The sequence below is a fragment of the Alligator sinensis genome, unplaced genomic scaffold (assembly GCF_000455745.1).
Source record: "Alligator sinensis unplaced genomic scaffold, ASM45574v1 scaffold215_1, whole genome shotgun sequence".
Lineage (NCBI taxonomy): Eukaryota > Metazoa > Chordata > Crocodylia > Alligatoridae > Alligator > Alligator sinensis.
The window spans coordinates 778,356-792,871 of record NW_005842259.1 but is presented as its reverse complement, the minus strand read 5'-3'; the positions used below and the strand labels follow the sequence as shown (position 1 = coordinate 792,871).

The 14,516-nt window shown below is 46.6% G+C and overlaps 1 protein-coding gene across 1 annotated transcript in view; it reads left to right on the top strand.

The window, feature by feature from the left end:
* Positions 1-14,516, top strand: part of ZC3H7B (zinc finger CCCH-type containing 7B) — a 65,268-nt gene that overhangs the window by 5,655 nt on the left and 45,097 nt on the right. Inside the window, 5 exon segments of the mRNA XM_025208924.1 lie at positions 3,008-3,068; positions 5,992-6,025; positions 6,794-6,991; positions 7,851-8,009; positions 12,366-12,446. Coding sequence (XP_025064709.1) covers positions 3,016-3,068; positions 5,992-6,025; positions 6,794-6,991; positions 7,851-8,009; positions 12,366-12,446 — 525 coding nt within the window. The 5' untranslated portion in view covers positions 3,008-3,015.

Here is a 14,516-nt window from a genome sequence, read left to right as displayed (position 1 = left end):
GACTGGTCTAGTAATCTACCACTTAGGGAGTTTTGGTGAGCTGTTGTGGGCTGAGGGGCATGGGGCAGGGGTGGGGACAGCCATGGGGCTGCTGACCCTGCCTGCAGCAGCTCACCAAAACTCCCTAAGTGGCCCTCCAGCCCCCAGAATTGCTCACCCTGATGTAATGGGTCTGGAGACTGAGCTCTCTTTTGCTCTTTGAAGTGGTCTCATGAAAATAGAGCTCAAGCCCACGAGGGTAGAAGCGGGGTGTATACAGTAAGTTTTGGTAGCTTCTGTTTTGTTGTACTTGTTATGTGGATAAACAGAATATTAAAATATTTTTTTGGCTTGTTGCCATGTGGCTTTGCGATGACCTGCCTGTTTGATTATTCATGACCATGATGAAAGCAGCCTCCTGTCTTGCCAAGTCCACAGGCCACTGTTTTCTTCTCCCTTTGATCAGATTCGGCCTGCAACTCCCTCTTGCTCCATATGGTTCCCACTTTGAATTTTGAGGACTTCTGCTTTTGCTTTTTTATACCTCACATTGCTTCATTAGCCTTTCCTGTGCTGGCTCCTCCACCTCATCTGTTTGCACTCTAATGTCCCTCCAGGTTCTGTCCTTGGGTGACTTCTGAGGCTTTAACTAGTTTCTCTATATTAGATTCTCAACCAGGATGCCTTGACAGCCTTTCAAAGGTGCCCTAGGGTATCACACAATATAGCACTGTTAGGTTTGTTAATATGATTCACAAGATAAGCCCAGCGATTTCAAATAGGCATCCATAGTGTTAAAAAAGATTCTGATCTGTTGTGATCTTTCTGAGTTCTTTGTAACAGAAAAACTGGTCTATTATTTTTGTGTAGTCTAAAATGAATGAAAACTAAAAGCTGGCATTTTCCAACGGGTGCTTCAAGTCTAACTTAGGTGTACCGCCAGGTTGAGAACCACTGTTCTGTATGAAAGGTTCCCAAAGCTTTTGCCCACCCCCTCTTGCCTGTGCTGCAGGCATTCATCCTAGATGCCCTGACACCAAATCAAACTCAAAGATGTATCTTCCATTCCCTGCAGCTGTTGATCATGGTTCTCTCTCACATCCATAGTTACACTTTCCCCTTATCTCTCCTTGCCCTACATCCAGGTTATTAATACAGTCTACCAGTTCTTCTTTTACGGCAGTGTTGTAATCCAACTGTTCTTCTCCATCCCTTCTGTTAAAAGCCTTTGTACCTTGATCATCTCTTGCCTCACTTATTGCAGCATCCTCTTCCCTGGCCTCCTTGCTTCTCTCGTCCAGTCCATACAAATCTTGCTGCCAAATCTTTTCTACCTAGTATGCGGACCATGTCACTCCATTATTAGAGTCTGTCCACTGACTTTCCATCCCTTGTGCCAGGTACAAGCTTTACAGGCATGCTTTCAGGGGCCTGGTGTGCCTCAGTCCATGCCAGCATCTCTTCCTGCACTCCCACTGGTTCCATTTCTTCCTAACTGAGGGACCGCAATAGCCTTGATATTCTCTACAGGACGGAGCATGCTGAGATTCAGGCTGTAGTGCCATTTCCTGCTTAGACACTCAAGGCTTAATGCTCCTTTATTATAAGACTCCATTACCCTTTTGCGGCTGCAGTATTGAGAGGCCTGAAAATGCATGGCAGTGGCTGTCCTGTAAAGTAGATTAGACTGTGTTCATCTCAGATGTTTTGGAGTGGAGTCAGAGGCAATTTATTTTTCATAACCCTTTCAAGGTCAGTGAGTGCATGAGTGTAAACAGTGTCTTGGAGAATATGGTGGCTTGAGTTCCACTTCACTGTCTCATGTGTTTGTCTTTCATCCCTAAATGCCCCTCAGAGGGTTGAATGCCCTTGTTGGCTGTGACAGTGGTTATGTAGGCTCAGGAGTTCTGCGTGGTAACATGGTTCTGTGGACTTTCTTGTCTTCCCTGATCCATAGGATGGTCTCAGGGGATCACAAGGTGCCTCACTTCTCCCTGTTCTGTCCTTTTACTCTTATTAAGGCAACAGTGCAAACCTGTATGGTGGGTTGTTCCAGAGTTTGCTCTAAATCTGCAGCAGAAGAGCCTTACACATTTAACTGTTTGAATCAACCTCATTTTAGATGAGGATAGGGTCCCACACACCTCACTACCCATAAATCTAAGGTAGGAGGAAATTATATGTTTAACTTGTTTGTATTCCTAGACTTCTGAAAATCAGAGATGGAAAAATCCAGACAGGTCACCCAGGCTGTTTCCCTTTCCAGCCAGTGCATGGTTGTTAGAGGCTTCCCTAGGGTGCCGCCCAGTCCAGTTTAAATGACTCTCAAGTGATGAGTCTGTCACTGCTTTTCTTGGGAGAATTTTCCCTAGGCGAATAGCTCTCACCATTAGGAAACTTTTTGAGGTATTCATCCTGCATATTCTTTTTGCGCAGGTTTCACCCCTGTCCTTTAACTTGCACCACAGTAACCATTTGTTCCCTTCCTTGGTGCTTACTTATTTCAAATGCTTGCATACGGTTTACCTGTCTCCCCTTGTAAACTGATAACCCCTACTCTACTCAAGTTGAAATCTGGCTCCGGTAAGTAGTGATCAAAGTTGCTCACCATGCGGTGGCTGCTCGGAGGATTGTATGAAATCAGTTTTGGGGCAGGGGAAGGTTGTTGGGACATTTCTAGTGGGGAGCCACCATCTCAGCATATTTTAACTGGTTTCCCTGCTGGTAATCTAAGCAGAGAGCTCAGACTGATCTGAGTAGAGCTGATAGATAGATTTTTCTTTTCCCCATGGGATGGTGCCTGAAGGTAAAGATGATGCAATTAGGGAGGAGAAGATGCATGTGGCAAGCTTTCAAGGCTCCTGCAATCCACAGCGTGCTTTTATGGGTTAAAAAAGGGATCTTGGTATTTAGGGCGGTTGGTCTGAAGTATTTTGCTGGTGCTAAGTTCAGAAGGAAAAAAAAAACTGAACTGCAAAATTGCCAGTAGGATCTGTAATGAGTGGTTTTGTGTTTTTTCTCTTTGCAGAGACTATAATGGAGAGACAGAAAAGAAAAGAAGAAATAGAAAAAGGACTTCAATTCATTCAGTAAGTGATCTGCGTCCCTATTATTTTTTGATTTTGGAGATGGTGGTTTCTCTTTCTGCTGTGGGTTGCAAGGTCTGGCATTTTCATTCACTGGCCTGGTGGTTAGAAGAGATGACCTGGTCATGGTAGTGTAAAGTCCTGATCCTTCAAAGCATTTCTAGTAAATTCAATCAGGTCACTCTGATTGCTGTCCTGTTTGTGCCCTCCACTTCAGTTCCCATTTGAGCTTAATAGCCAATGTAGCGCTAATTATAATCTTCTGCACATCTTCACTGCCTTCTGCCTAAGGAACTTAACAACCATTGATAAGTTAAACCTTGAACTACCTCTCTGAGGTAGGTAAGCAGTTTCAATTCCATTTTGCAGATGTGGAAAGCAAGGCACAGAGGACATAAGTGAGAGCTTGGACCAGTATAAGTTTAATGTATTAGCTTGATTTGAGAAGGGCTATTCAAATGTATCAGTGGCCTGAGGATCTTCCAACTTTAGTAATTAAGGCACAGAAATTCTGGCTGACTGTAAAGAGCAACACCAGAGGGTTCAGTGCTCTTCTAGACCTAGAGACATAGGATGGATGAATTGTGTCCACAGTGTGGCTTTTCAAAACTGAGCAAAGGCTGGGCTCTTGTGAGAAGGACCAGAGAGCAGACAGTGGCATGTCCAGGGCACATCTACACTACCTGTGTGACATTCTCTCCCCTGAAAAAAAAAGTGTAAAGCAGGGGTGTCAAATTCATCTAGGGCCTCAGGCTGGATCTGGGTTGCGGGACTTCTCACTGTTTGGATCCAGCCTGGGGCAAAGGGACAGCTCCAGGGATGAGGGTCCAGGTGCATGGTGGTGGTCCAGAGCAGTGACTCTGGTTATGGCCACAAGCTTAGCTCACTACCATCAGTTAAGGCCAGTGGGATCAAAGGGCCCCAAATTCCATGGCAGGCCACAGCCCCCAACTTCTGGTGGCCCATTGAGCCAGATAGAGAGACTCAGTGGGTTGGATCTCGCCCATGAGCTGTATGTTTACAACCCTGGTGTAAATACTGTGGGCCAGGATTTGTGGTATTGATTAAATGGAAGGACAATAGTGATGTGAAATATATTTTTATGGAGTCTGGTGGCATGTCTAGACTAGGGTAAGGAGCACTGCAGTGATGCAGAGTATACATGCTCTGTTTACACTAAGCTCCCAAATCATTATAATGTGAACTCTGTGTCCTGGGCATGCTTGTTGGCATGTGTCCAGCTCTACCCTAAGATGACAATGTTAAGTCCATTTTGGGGTTTGGGCACACTGAGCAGGCATGCTGTGCCTTGTTACTGTAGTTTGGAGATGTTGCAGACATGCCCTGGAGAACCTATGAGATTGAGTTTAGAATATGAATAATTTCAGTTCTAGTTCACCTGTTCTAGTCAGGCTCCCGTTAAGAGTCTGATGAGAAGTTCTCTCCATTAAACTTCTGCTTGGTAATCTGTTTGAAATGAAGTGATCTCTTTGTGTGTTATGGGACACGTGAGTGTTCTCACCACAATAACCACAAGCACTACTGGTCATGCAGCTGGCAATCTCAGGAGAAAAATCTAGGATTACATAGCTTCTACAGCCTGAATACTGCCCTTCCCAGAGGTTCCCTACGGGAACTGGGCTTATTTAGTCTGGAGAAGAGAAGACTGAGAGGTGATTTAATAGCAGTCTTCAACTGCCTGAAGGGTGGTTCCAAAGAGGATGGAGCTGGCCTGTTCCCAGTGGTGGCAGATGACAGAACAAAAAGCAGTGGTCTCAAATTGCAGTTTTAGGTTAGATATTAGGAAAAACATTCTCACTAAGAGGATAGCAAAGCACTGGAACAGGCTACTCAGAGAGGTGGTGGAATCTCCATCCTTGATGGTTTTTAAGACCCTGGTAGACAAAGCCTTGACTGGGATGAAATAATTGTGGGCAGTCCTTTTTTGAGCAGGGGGCTGGACTAGATGACTTCCTGAGGTCCCTTCCAGCCCTAATTATCTATGATTCTATGATTCTGTCTCTTTAGTGTAAGAGTGAGGTGCCTTTGTCAAGGGACCATGTGGAGAAGCCTGCTGCATTCATAACGTGCTTGTTCCATAACTGCACAGAGGACTTCAGCATCCTGGGACTACCATTTCATATTTTTTCACTGGAACGGAATTCAGTTAAATTGATGTTGTTTTCAAAGACCCTGTGACTGTGACAATGGTCACACAAAATCTTTTGTGTAAATTGTGTGTTTGTGTGACTGTTTGAACACTCCCCCAAGAGCAGGGGTGTCAGATATCCCCTATGGTCCTGGCTGGATCTGGGCTGTGGGGATTCTTGCAGGCCAGATCCAGCACGGGGTAGTTCCAGCCTGGAGTACACCATGGTGGCAGTTCTGGCATGGGACATGAGATGGCTGTGCCAGGTCTGGCTCCTGTTTCGTGCATCATGCTGGAGCCAGAGCTGGAGCCTTCACATGCCTCGTGCTGGAGCTGGAATTGCCACATGCCCCTGTGCCAGAACCAGAGCTACTGCTGCATGCCTCATGCTGGAGTTAGAGCTGCCACTGCCACCTACATGTGGCAGTGGTGGCTACAGCATGGGTCAGTAGCAGGGCCAGCAACTGACGACATAGGTCTATGGAGGTAGTGATGGGCCAAGTGTCTGGAGGACAACCTGGGCTGTATTAGCCTTTGCTTGCCCTCCTGCCACCAGTTGCCATGTTCACCAGGGCCTTGATCTCTACTTGGTACTGTTGGCTCTAGGTATCATAAAAAAATCAGCTATCAAATATGCAGAACATTATGAACTGAAATTCTTTGGCACTGAACCAGAACAACTGCCTGTTTGTCGAGAGATGTTTTTGTCTCTTTGTCAAGAGATGTTTTGGCTTCTACTGATCCATGTTTCCTGAAAGCTTCCTCCTGTCTTTGCAGGTCTACATTACCCCTAAGCCAAGAAGATTATGAGGTAATTTAAGATTTCTTTTCTGAAGGTGTTTGAAGCTGCATAAAGGCAATGTCTGGTCAGTTGCCCTCTTTCACTGGTATTTTATGCCATTATCCTTGTGGTTGGAAGCTGAGAGGAGCAAGTTGTGGGGGAAGTTTGGTCTAGTGTCATTTGTCTACAGTAGGAAGGCCTTAAGGGAAGGAAAAGTAGGAGAATTTACCTTGAGGAGAGGCAGCATTAAGGGAGAGGCATTTAACCTTGGGAGGGAAGAAGAATGGGCTAACTTAGTCCTCTAGTAGGATGTTAAAGGCATTTATACACGTACCTTTTTTCCTGTGACGCACCAGAGATCTGCTGCTTCAGAGCAGACTGAATGAATCGAGTCTACTCTTCATGCAAACCAAGGTGAAATACACTGCACCATGTGCAGTTGTGTAAGTGGTGAAATGCACGTCAGCCTGCAGAAAACGGCAGCAGTGTGCTTTTGAGCTAAAGCATCTCCAAAGCGTTTTCCTTCAAAAGCACACTGCTGCCATTTTCTCAGCACTGATGTGCATTTAGCCGCTTATACAACTGCAAGCGTCACAGCACCGGGCACTTTTCAAAGCTGCATGTGTAAAAATGCCCCATAGCTTTACTGAAGCAGGGAGTTAATATCTCATCAAGAGGAAGGGATTTGAGAGTGCACATAGGAGTGAATGGGAGTTGGAGAAAACCCCTCACAGTTTCTGGCTATCTCCACGTCAGTCCATTTGTTTCTCCCCATTCTCTGCCCCACTTTCTCCGCAGGCCTTTTTGCAGAAGCTGGTGCGGAACCTGTTTGTGGAAGGCAATGACCTGTTCCGAGAGAGAGACTTCAAGTTGGCACTGGTACAGTATGTGGAAGGGCTGAACGTGGCAGACTATGCCGCCTCAGATGAGGTCACCATCCCAGTAGAGCTCCTGTGCAAGTTGCATGTCAACCGGGCTGCCTGCTACTTTGCCATGGTGAGAGTCTACCAGAGCCATTTCTGAGAGCTGGGCTCAGAAATCACAGGGAAGGAAGGGAAATGGGATGGGGTGATCTTGTCCGGCACAGGAGGCGGAGAAATGCAAGAGTCTTTGATTTGTCCCTGTTGCATTGTGCCTTGGGTGACTAGACAGAAGATATAAGAAGTGGAGGAGTTGTCCTTACACATCTAAATGTTAGGTACTCCAGGGCCTAACCTTGAAGCCCCTGGCCCCAGAAAGGAATCTAGAACCTGGAGTTAGGTGCCTATGCTCCTTGGACTCCATGGAGAGATCTGGGTGCCTCAGAAGGGTGATCCAAAAATCCTGCATGCTGAGCAGGATGGTGCCTGGAACCAGCAAGCAACTAGGAAATGCTGAGCACAGGGATTGTTTTATATGCCACTCTTCTTCTGCACTCAGCCTCTGACTCAGGGCTGCAAGCAATTGTCTTCACATGCTTATAATCCTGAGCCCAGAGTTCAGTCCTGAAGGGAGGAGCGTACATCCATTCTTTTTAAAGAGCAGGGCGCACTTTTTGATTTTAAAGTGGAAGTGAAGGAAGTCATGCTGCCCTCTTTATAGCCCCGTGGTGTCAGATTAAGGTTGCACAGGCAGCCTTCATACTTAGGTTTCCTAACTGAATGCTTGACCTTGCAACCTTAATAATATGGTTTTGTGGTATATGTGCATAATATAATAGGTGCATCTCCCAATGCCTTTATAGGCATGTGTTCTTATTCTGTGATGTGTTCTGGGTGAATTGAGGTCAGTGGACTGAAGCAGGGGGAAGGAGGTAGATCCCAGTGGGTCATGGTTGCCATTGACTCTTTGGGCTGGTCTCTTTCCTCTTATGTAGGGCTTGTATGAGAAAGCTCTGGAAGACAGTGAGAAGACTCTAGCTCTTGACAAGGAGAACATCCGAGCACTTTTCCGGAAAGCTCGTTCCTTGAATGAGCTGGGGAGGCACAAGGAAGCATATGAGTGTAACAGTCGCTGTCTGCTCTCCCTCCCACATGTAAGTATTTCAAATACATGCCCACCCACCTCCTTTGAGGCATTTTCCCTTTGTCCATCCCTTGTTACGTGGTGTTGGTGATAATGAAAGTTTTACAACAAATAGTTCTGTCATAAGAAATGCTTGTGCTTACTAGTGTTGCCTCGAGGTGAGAGAGGAAGTTCAGATCTCTTGTCTTTTTGGTACAAATCTTCTCTGCTGAGACTTACCACAAAAGGAACAGGTAGTTTTGGTAGATTTGATGGCTTTCATGATGTGGAAATGCCCCAGGAAGAACTTGGCTGATGTTGTCAACTCATTGCATGCAGATACTGGAACAGGCATCTGGGGGAATGGCTGTCTGGAGCTATCAGCCTGGGATGGGTGGGAATGGAGGCATGGAAGGAAAGGTCTCATTTGTCCTATTCCAAATGCCCCAATAGCCTATCCTGATATGTTTTAAATAGAAATGGTTCTTATTTTACTTATTGAGAGCTGATACATGCCTTTGAGGTCCTGTGTCTTCTGGAAGAGTGAATGAAGAAGGCTCCAGTGTTGCTTTGATTAGGTAGTTTTAAATTTAAAAGGGATCGTTCCAGTCATCGTCTAATCTTGCCTCCTATGTGATACAGGCCTTAAGATCTTGCTGAGAAATTCCTTGCACATCCTATAATTTCTGTTTGAACCAGAGCAAATCTAGATACCTCAAATGATAAAGAACTTAATGCTAGATTGCTTCATTGCTTGACTGAGTTAATTTAACACAACTAGCTTGGGGAGCTAACATGATACTCATCTGATGATGATGACGATATTTGTGGTGACACACAGGACCACAATCTTGGATCACGACCCTGTTGTGCTAGGCACAGTGCACACACTTGATCCCTGCCCTGATGAGCTTACAGTCTGAGTTGGGTAGGCAACCTCCTGGCACATGCTAGAGTGTGGCACGCATACCTTGGGGTGGACAGTGGGGAAGTGGCTGGGGCTGTGCTGCCACAACAAGGATTGGGCCCCTCGCAGCTCCCCCACCCCCCCCCCCTGGCATGCCAACATCTTACAAGTTGAGGTTGCGGGTGTTTTTGGCACTCTGCTCAAAAACATTGCCAACCCCTGGTCTAAGTAGTAGCATTTACTCTTCATAGTGTTTAGTCTCACTTACATCATAGGAACAGCAATGAATTGTTAGTGCATCCAGAGTTTTTTTGGCAAGGGCACCTGTGACAGCATGGTGCCCAAGGGCTATGGTGATGTCCCCCAGTGGCCCCCTCTGTCCTGTCTGGCCCCACTCAAATCTCCCTGAGTCGCAACCCATTCACTTGTCTGCCATGCCTTGATGGTAATGAAAAATAATGAGAGGCTGCCCTCCTTGGTTTGGTAAGTCTTTTGGGGCTCACTCTCTCTTGCCCTCAGTGCCTGTTTCTTCAGGCTCTGCAGCTTTAAGGGTTAAATTAGTGGCTTGTTTCTGCCCCTACAGCCACTCCCATGCCTTGCAGCTGGTACAAGTTATTGTTGCTAGGCCCTCTGACCACATAAGCTTTGTTGGGCCTTCAGCATGCCCAGCTTTGGCCTCTTTCCTCTAGCTATATCCCCTAGCCCAAGGTCTACTGTTCTGGACCTCAGCTTCTGGGCCCCAACCCAGGTCTTGCCCTTCCTGGGCTCTGGATGGCCTTCTTGGCTTCAGAGTGCCTCTATTCCTCTCCCTAGTCTAGGCTTTAGCTCTCCTGGCTGCAGCCTGCCTAGGTTCACCCTTCCTGGTCTTAGCCCCTTCTCTGACCTCTCTCTGTGGTTTGGGCTATTGGCCCTCTGTGTCTCATATGTCTGCCCTGGCAGGCCTCACTGCTGTGCCTCCCTGGCACCCCATGGCCTCCTCATTGCCCCTTGTAGCCTTACCGGGTCCACTGGTACAGACTGGAAGGTAAAAGGGAATTTAATGCATTAACAAAAGCCTACCCTTCTCGGGATAAATGCACATAAAGTGGGGGGAAAGTACTCTGACACTTTAACAAAACCCTCCTCTTAGCTTAAATAAACAGGCCTCAGCTCAACCCTGATCCCCTGGGGCTCTTACTGCTCCCTGTTTCAGGCATTGGTCAGGGTCTTCCAGGTGCTTCCCTCTCCTCTTGAGAGTTCAGTTCCTTCTGAAGTCCCCTCTGACCCTCAGAGAGCTGGGGTTTTTAACCACTTCGGCATGACCCCTTCTGATCAGCCGACCCTCCTTCTTCAGCACAGCTGCATCTGGTTAATTCTAACATGCAGCTTGCCCTGTTGCCTGGCTGCTGCCAGACTTTGCCACGGGTAATCTCCTTTTTAGTAGCAGGAGCCTTTGGCTTCTTGTTACACATTGTGCCCTTGTGTTTTGGGGTGGTAATGGCAGAGGCAGTTGACCATGATCTCACACCCTCAGAAATGGTCAGGCGGCTGGTAGATGACCCCAGAAATACTTTTATTCAAGCTCTTTTTAGTAATAGCTACACCAGGCCCCCTGGATGCAGACAAGGGCTTGGTGTGTTGCTACTGAATGCGATTCTTACCACCCATAATGGCAGGGTGGGATATAGGGAAGGACATGGGCATCTTCTGCCCTTCATCCTCTTACTCTTTTTTCTAGTTGCGTGCATCTTCACTTCCGGCACTTCCTTGTCTTTGCTTTCCCTTTTATTGATTTATGTAGTCTCGGGCTCCTTCCTCAGAAGACGGCAGGCCTTCGCTCTTCTCCTAATTGACCAGTTTTTACTTCCTTTGTTTTTTGAGCTCTGGGGAGCTAGCTCAAACCGGTTTTCCAGTGGTCCTTGGAATGTATCAATTAAACAAGATTTATCACTCTGTGGAAATGCAGTTCCTGTGCAAGTGTTTCTTATCTCCTTCACCACCTGGCCTGGCATCTCCTTGCCAATACTTAACTTCTCTTACCCCGCATACTTCATGGTCAGGCTAGTAGAGTTTAAAAGTCCAATCGTGCGTTAGCTCCTTTGGGTCTGTACTTGTCTTGGAGGCTTCTGGGAAACTTAGCACCAACGTAAAAATGTAGGAATACATAAACCACAGAATGGTACATAGTTCACTAATTATTACCAAAATGCTTCTAACAAAAGCTGCCTCATGCATTTCTTTTGAAGTTTTGATAATCTGTAAGGAATGTTACCAGTCTGGTTAGGGCTCAAGTTTAGGCTGAGAGGAAACAAGTAAGGCCTGCTAGCAGCCCTTCTCAGCAGCTGGTAGCCTCGAAAGACAGGATCTCTAAATCCAGGGGAAAACGGGGCATGCTAGCATTGGGAGGGGGGAGGCCAATGAGATGTGATGAGGGAGGCAGGGAGGGAACCTAGGGCAATGGAAGTAAAGGTTGAAATTGCCTGGGCAGGTGGAGAGAAGGTTGCAGGCTTCAAGGTCAGTGGTTGGGAAGGAGGAGGGGGCAGGGCAGTGGTGGGAGGATCTCAGTATAGTGTGTTGATGACTTACTTTTTCCTTTTGAGGAAATTAGCAAACTGCTTTTTTTCTGGCTTTGCAAAAAAAAAAAAAAAAGGGGATGGCTGAAGGAGGAAGTCCAAAGTTGGAGATAAACAATGCGGGTTGTGGTCATGGGAATTTGTTTAGCCAGGAAGGTGGCAAAACTGAAGTAGGAGAAAGTGCAGCTGTGGTGAGGGGATGTTGCATTATCACAGGATAGGAGCAGGAGGGTCTGAGCTGTGGCTGAAAGTTCATAGGATGGACTCTGGTGGGAGAGTGGGGCATGAGAGATGGTGGGGGGACAGTGGCAGGCAGTACTGGCTGAGTTGGTAGATTGTATACCAAGAGTAAGAGACCAGCTATGTACTGGAAACATGTTTTCTTTTTAAAGAACAGCTAAGAATAGTGAGCATGGACTGAACTTTTTTGGGCTAAATCATTACCTGAGCTCAGTGAGGCTGAGGTTAGGGAAAGGCTGTAGTGGCTCTGAGCTGCCCTCCAATCTCCAGGTACTGGGAGTAGTGTGGATTGAATCTGCCACTATGCCAGGCAGGTCTGGTTCTCTAAGAGCCATTATGTTGAGGGAATCTCAAGCCATTGAGCAGTCTAAGTACTAAATTTCCAAACAGTCAGACCGACCACTTTGAAATGATGGAGGAAGGGAGAGACCCTGAAGCCAGATTTCATACTTCTGCAGGGCTGAATGACTAGCAGCTCCAGCCTGCAAGACCTCTTCTAGAACTGATGAGGGTAACTGGCTTACCCCTCTTTTACACCCCAGTAGGAAATCCAGGCTTTTCATGGCCACCATTGTCATAGTTTCAGCTAAGGGTCTTATTGTTTCTGATGGCTTCACTTTCTGTTCAAGAAAATTAGAACTACATGCTTTATGAATGGAAATGTTTTTCAAAGCTGCTTTTTCTCTAGGATGAAAGTGTCACACAGCTTGGTCAGGAGCTTGCGCAGAAACTGGGATTAAGGGTTCGGAAAGCCTATAAGAGGCCTCAGGTATGACTCTTTGTAGACTGACTATCCCTTGTCTTCTGCAGACACGTGTCCAAAAAGGCTACCAGCCCAGCCCTGAAGCATTCCCATATTCATGGCCTTGTGCTTCAGGCAGTCCCACTCTCACCAGTCCATCTCCATCCTGATATGTAACACCCCCACAGGGGTACTAATGGCTATGGACCTACCTAAGTCAGGGTGAGACAGAGGATTTTCTGTAGCCTGCTCGCAGCATGCAAAGCCAATTTCATGGGCATTTTGTGATAGCCCTGTCCCTTGCTGCTGATTGGAGGGGACCCAGCAGCCTTGCCCCACGCTGTTGATTGGTGGAGGGTACCTTCACTCAATCTATGTTACTGCTGCTTTTTTTTTTTTTTTTGGTTGATTTTGCGGGAAATCACAGCCAATGCCGGATTTCGTGGCGATTGCAGACAACACAGTTTTTTACGGCTTCCACAAAACTGCCACTTAGGTCCCTACTAATGGCCTGCAGACAAAATAATAGTGGTTTGGTGTATAATCTTAATATATTTTGCAAGCTAAGCAGCATGAAGTCCAGTCAGTGTTTGAATGGATACCTTGAAGGCAGTGGTGTCACACATATAGCCCATGGGCCAGATCCAGCCTGAAGAGCTGAATCATCCAGCCTACAGCCTTCATGGGGGACCTTCCCCTAGTGGCAGTCAAATGTCTGACTGAGACCTGCAGCACTGGAGCCCCAGCAGCACCACAATTTGTTCCCATGGTGGTAGCCAAGCACCTGCGATACTGGGTTTGTTCCCGTGGTGCTGCTGGCACTCCAACACTGTAGCTCTTGCCCAGGGGCTGGGCTGCCACCATGCCAAGAGCAGCCAAGTGAAAGCACCAGCACCTGCACTGTGGCTTGTCCCTGCAGCTGCAGCCAAGCACCCAGGATGCTGGGGCTCTTCCTGCTGGACCAGCTAGAACAGGCACTGCATGCACTGGAGCCAGCATGGAGGGGCACAGGCCTGTGGGGTCAGCCCTGCACCATTCTGCCAGCCTGCAAACCAGGCTTGCATCACACAGGCAGATGAGTTTGACACTCCTGCTCTAAGGTAAACACTGGAGCTGCAGTAAATGGATTTCATGATTCAGCAGGGAGAATCATTCTGCCAGTATTAAACGTGTACCCAAGTATTGTGGTAGGGGGCGCTAAGCTACTGCTGGCATTGCCTTAGTTAAAATCATTGTTCATTAGAGATCCTATAGCTTGTTTACTCAAGAACAGGAATGTTAGCCCCACAGTCCTGGCCGAATGCCAGCTTGTGGGATTGATGTTCTGTGTTCCTGAAATTCCTCTCTGCAGTTTCATTTTGATCTTAGATCATATTCTCTACTTCTGCTGTAGTGGTGGTGTGTGGTATTAAACAACCACTCCTTTCCAGCTCCAGTTCTGCACACACGCACATTCGTATGACATTCACACACTCGCACCCCATCTTTGAGCAGTATGTTCTTGTGGGTGTGCAGTGTAGAGCACACACAAGCGTTATTGGTTTAGAAGAAAATGTTTCATTTAATTGAAACTACGTATTTCAAAATCATTGAATCTCTCAGAAGGAGGAAAGTTTTCCCTGATATATTTTTCACACTTTCTGTGGGCCCTCTGCACTTTTCCCTCTCATGTTACTTTGCAGAGATGATTCTAAACTCTGTCTATGAAAGAAATATGTAGTATTTCGGGTTTTATTAATCGTACTTTGTTGCAGCTTGTGTCAGCATTTATATTTCATTTCAGTGCTTTACCAATGTTGTAGCACCTTCCTAGATGTTTTTTTCTTTTTAATGAAAAGGCGAAATCTGTCTATTATGGGGAGCATTTTCATATCCTTATTTTGTATTGATAAGGGATTTTATGCAGCAAGATAGCTGGAATGAATCTAGGATGGTCATTGTGTTGCAAGCGCCAAAATTGAATTTTGGAGTGGCTGACTTGCAATAAAGAAATGGAGTGGTTCTGATTCCCTTTCTTATATCTGTATCATAAGGAAGTGTTATCGTGTCAGTAAATAGCAGTCATTCAGGGCATCACTGTTCCTAAGGTCTTTGTTT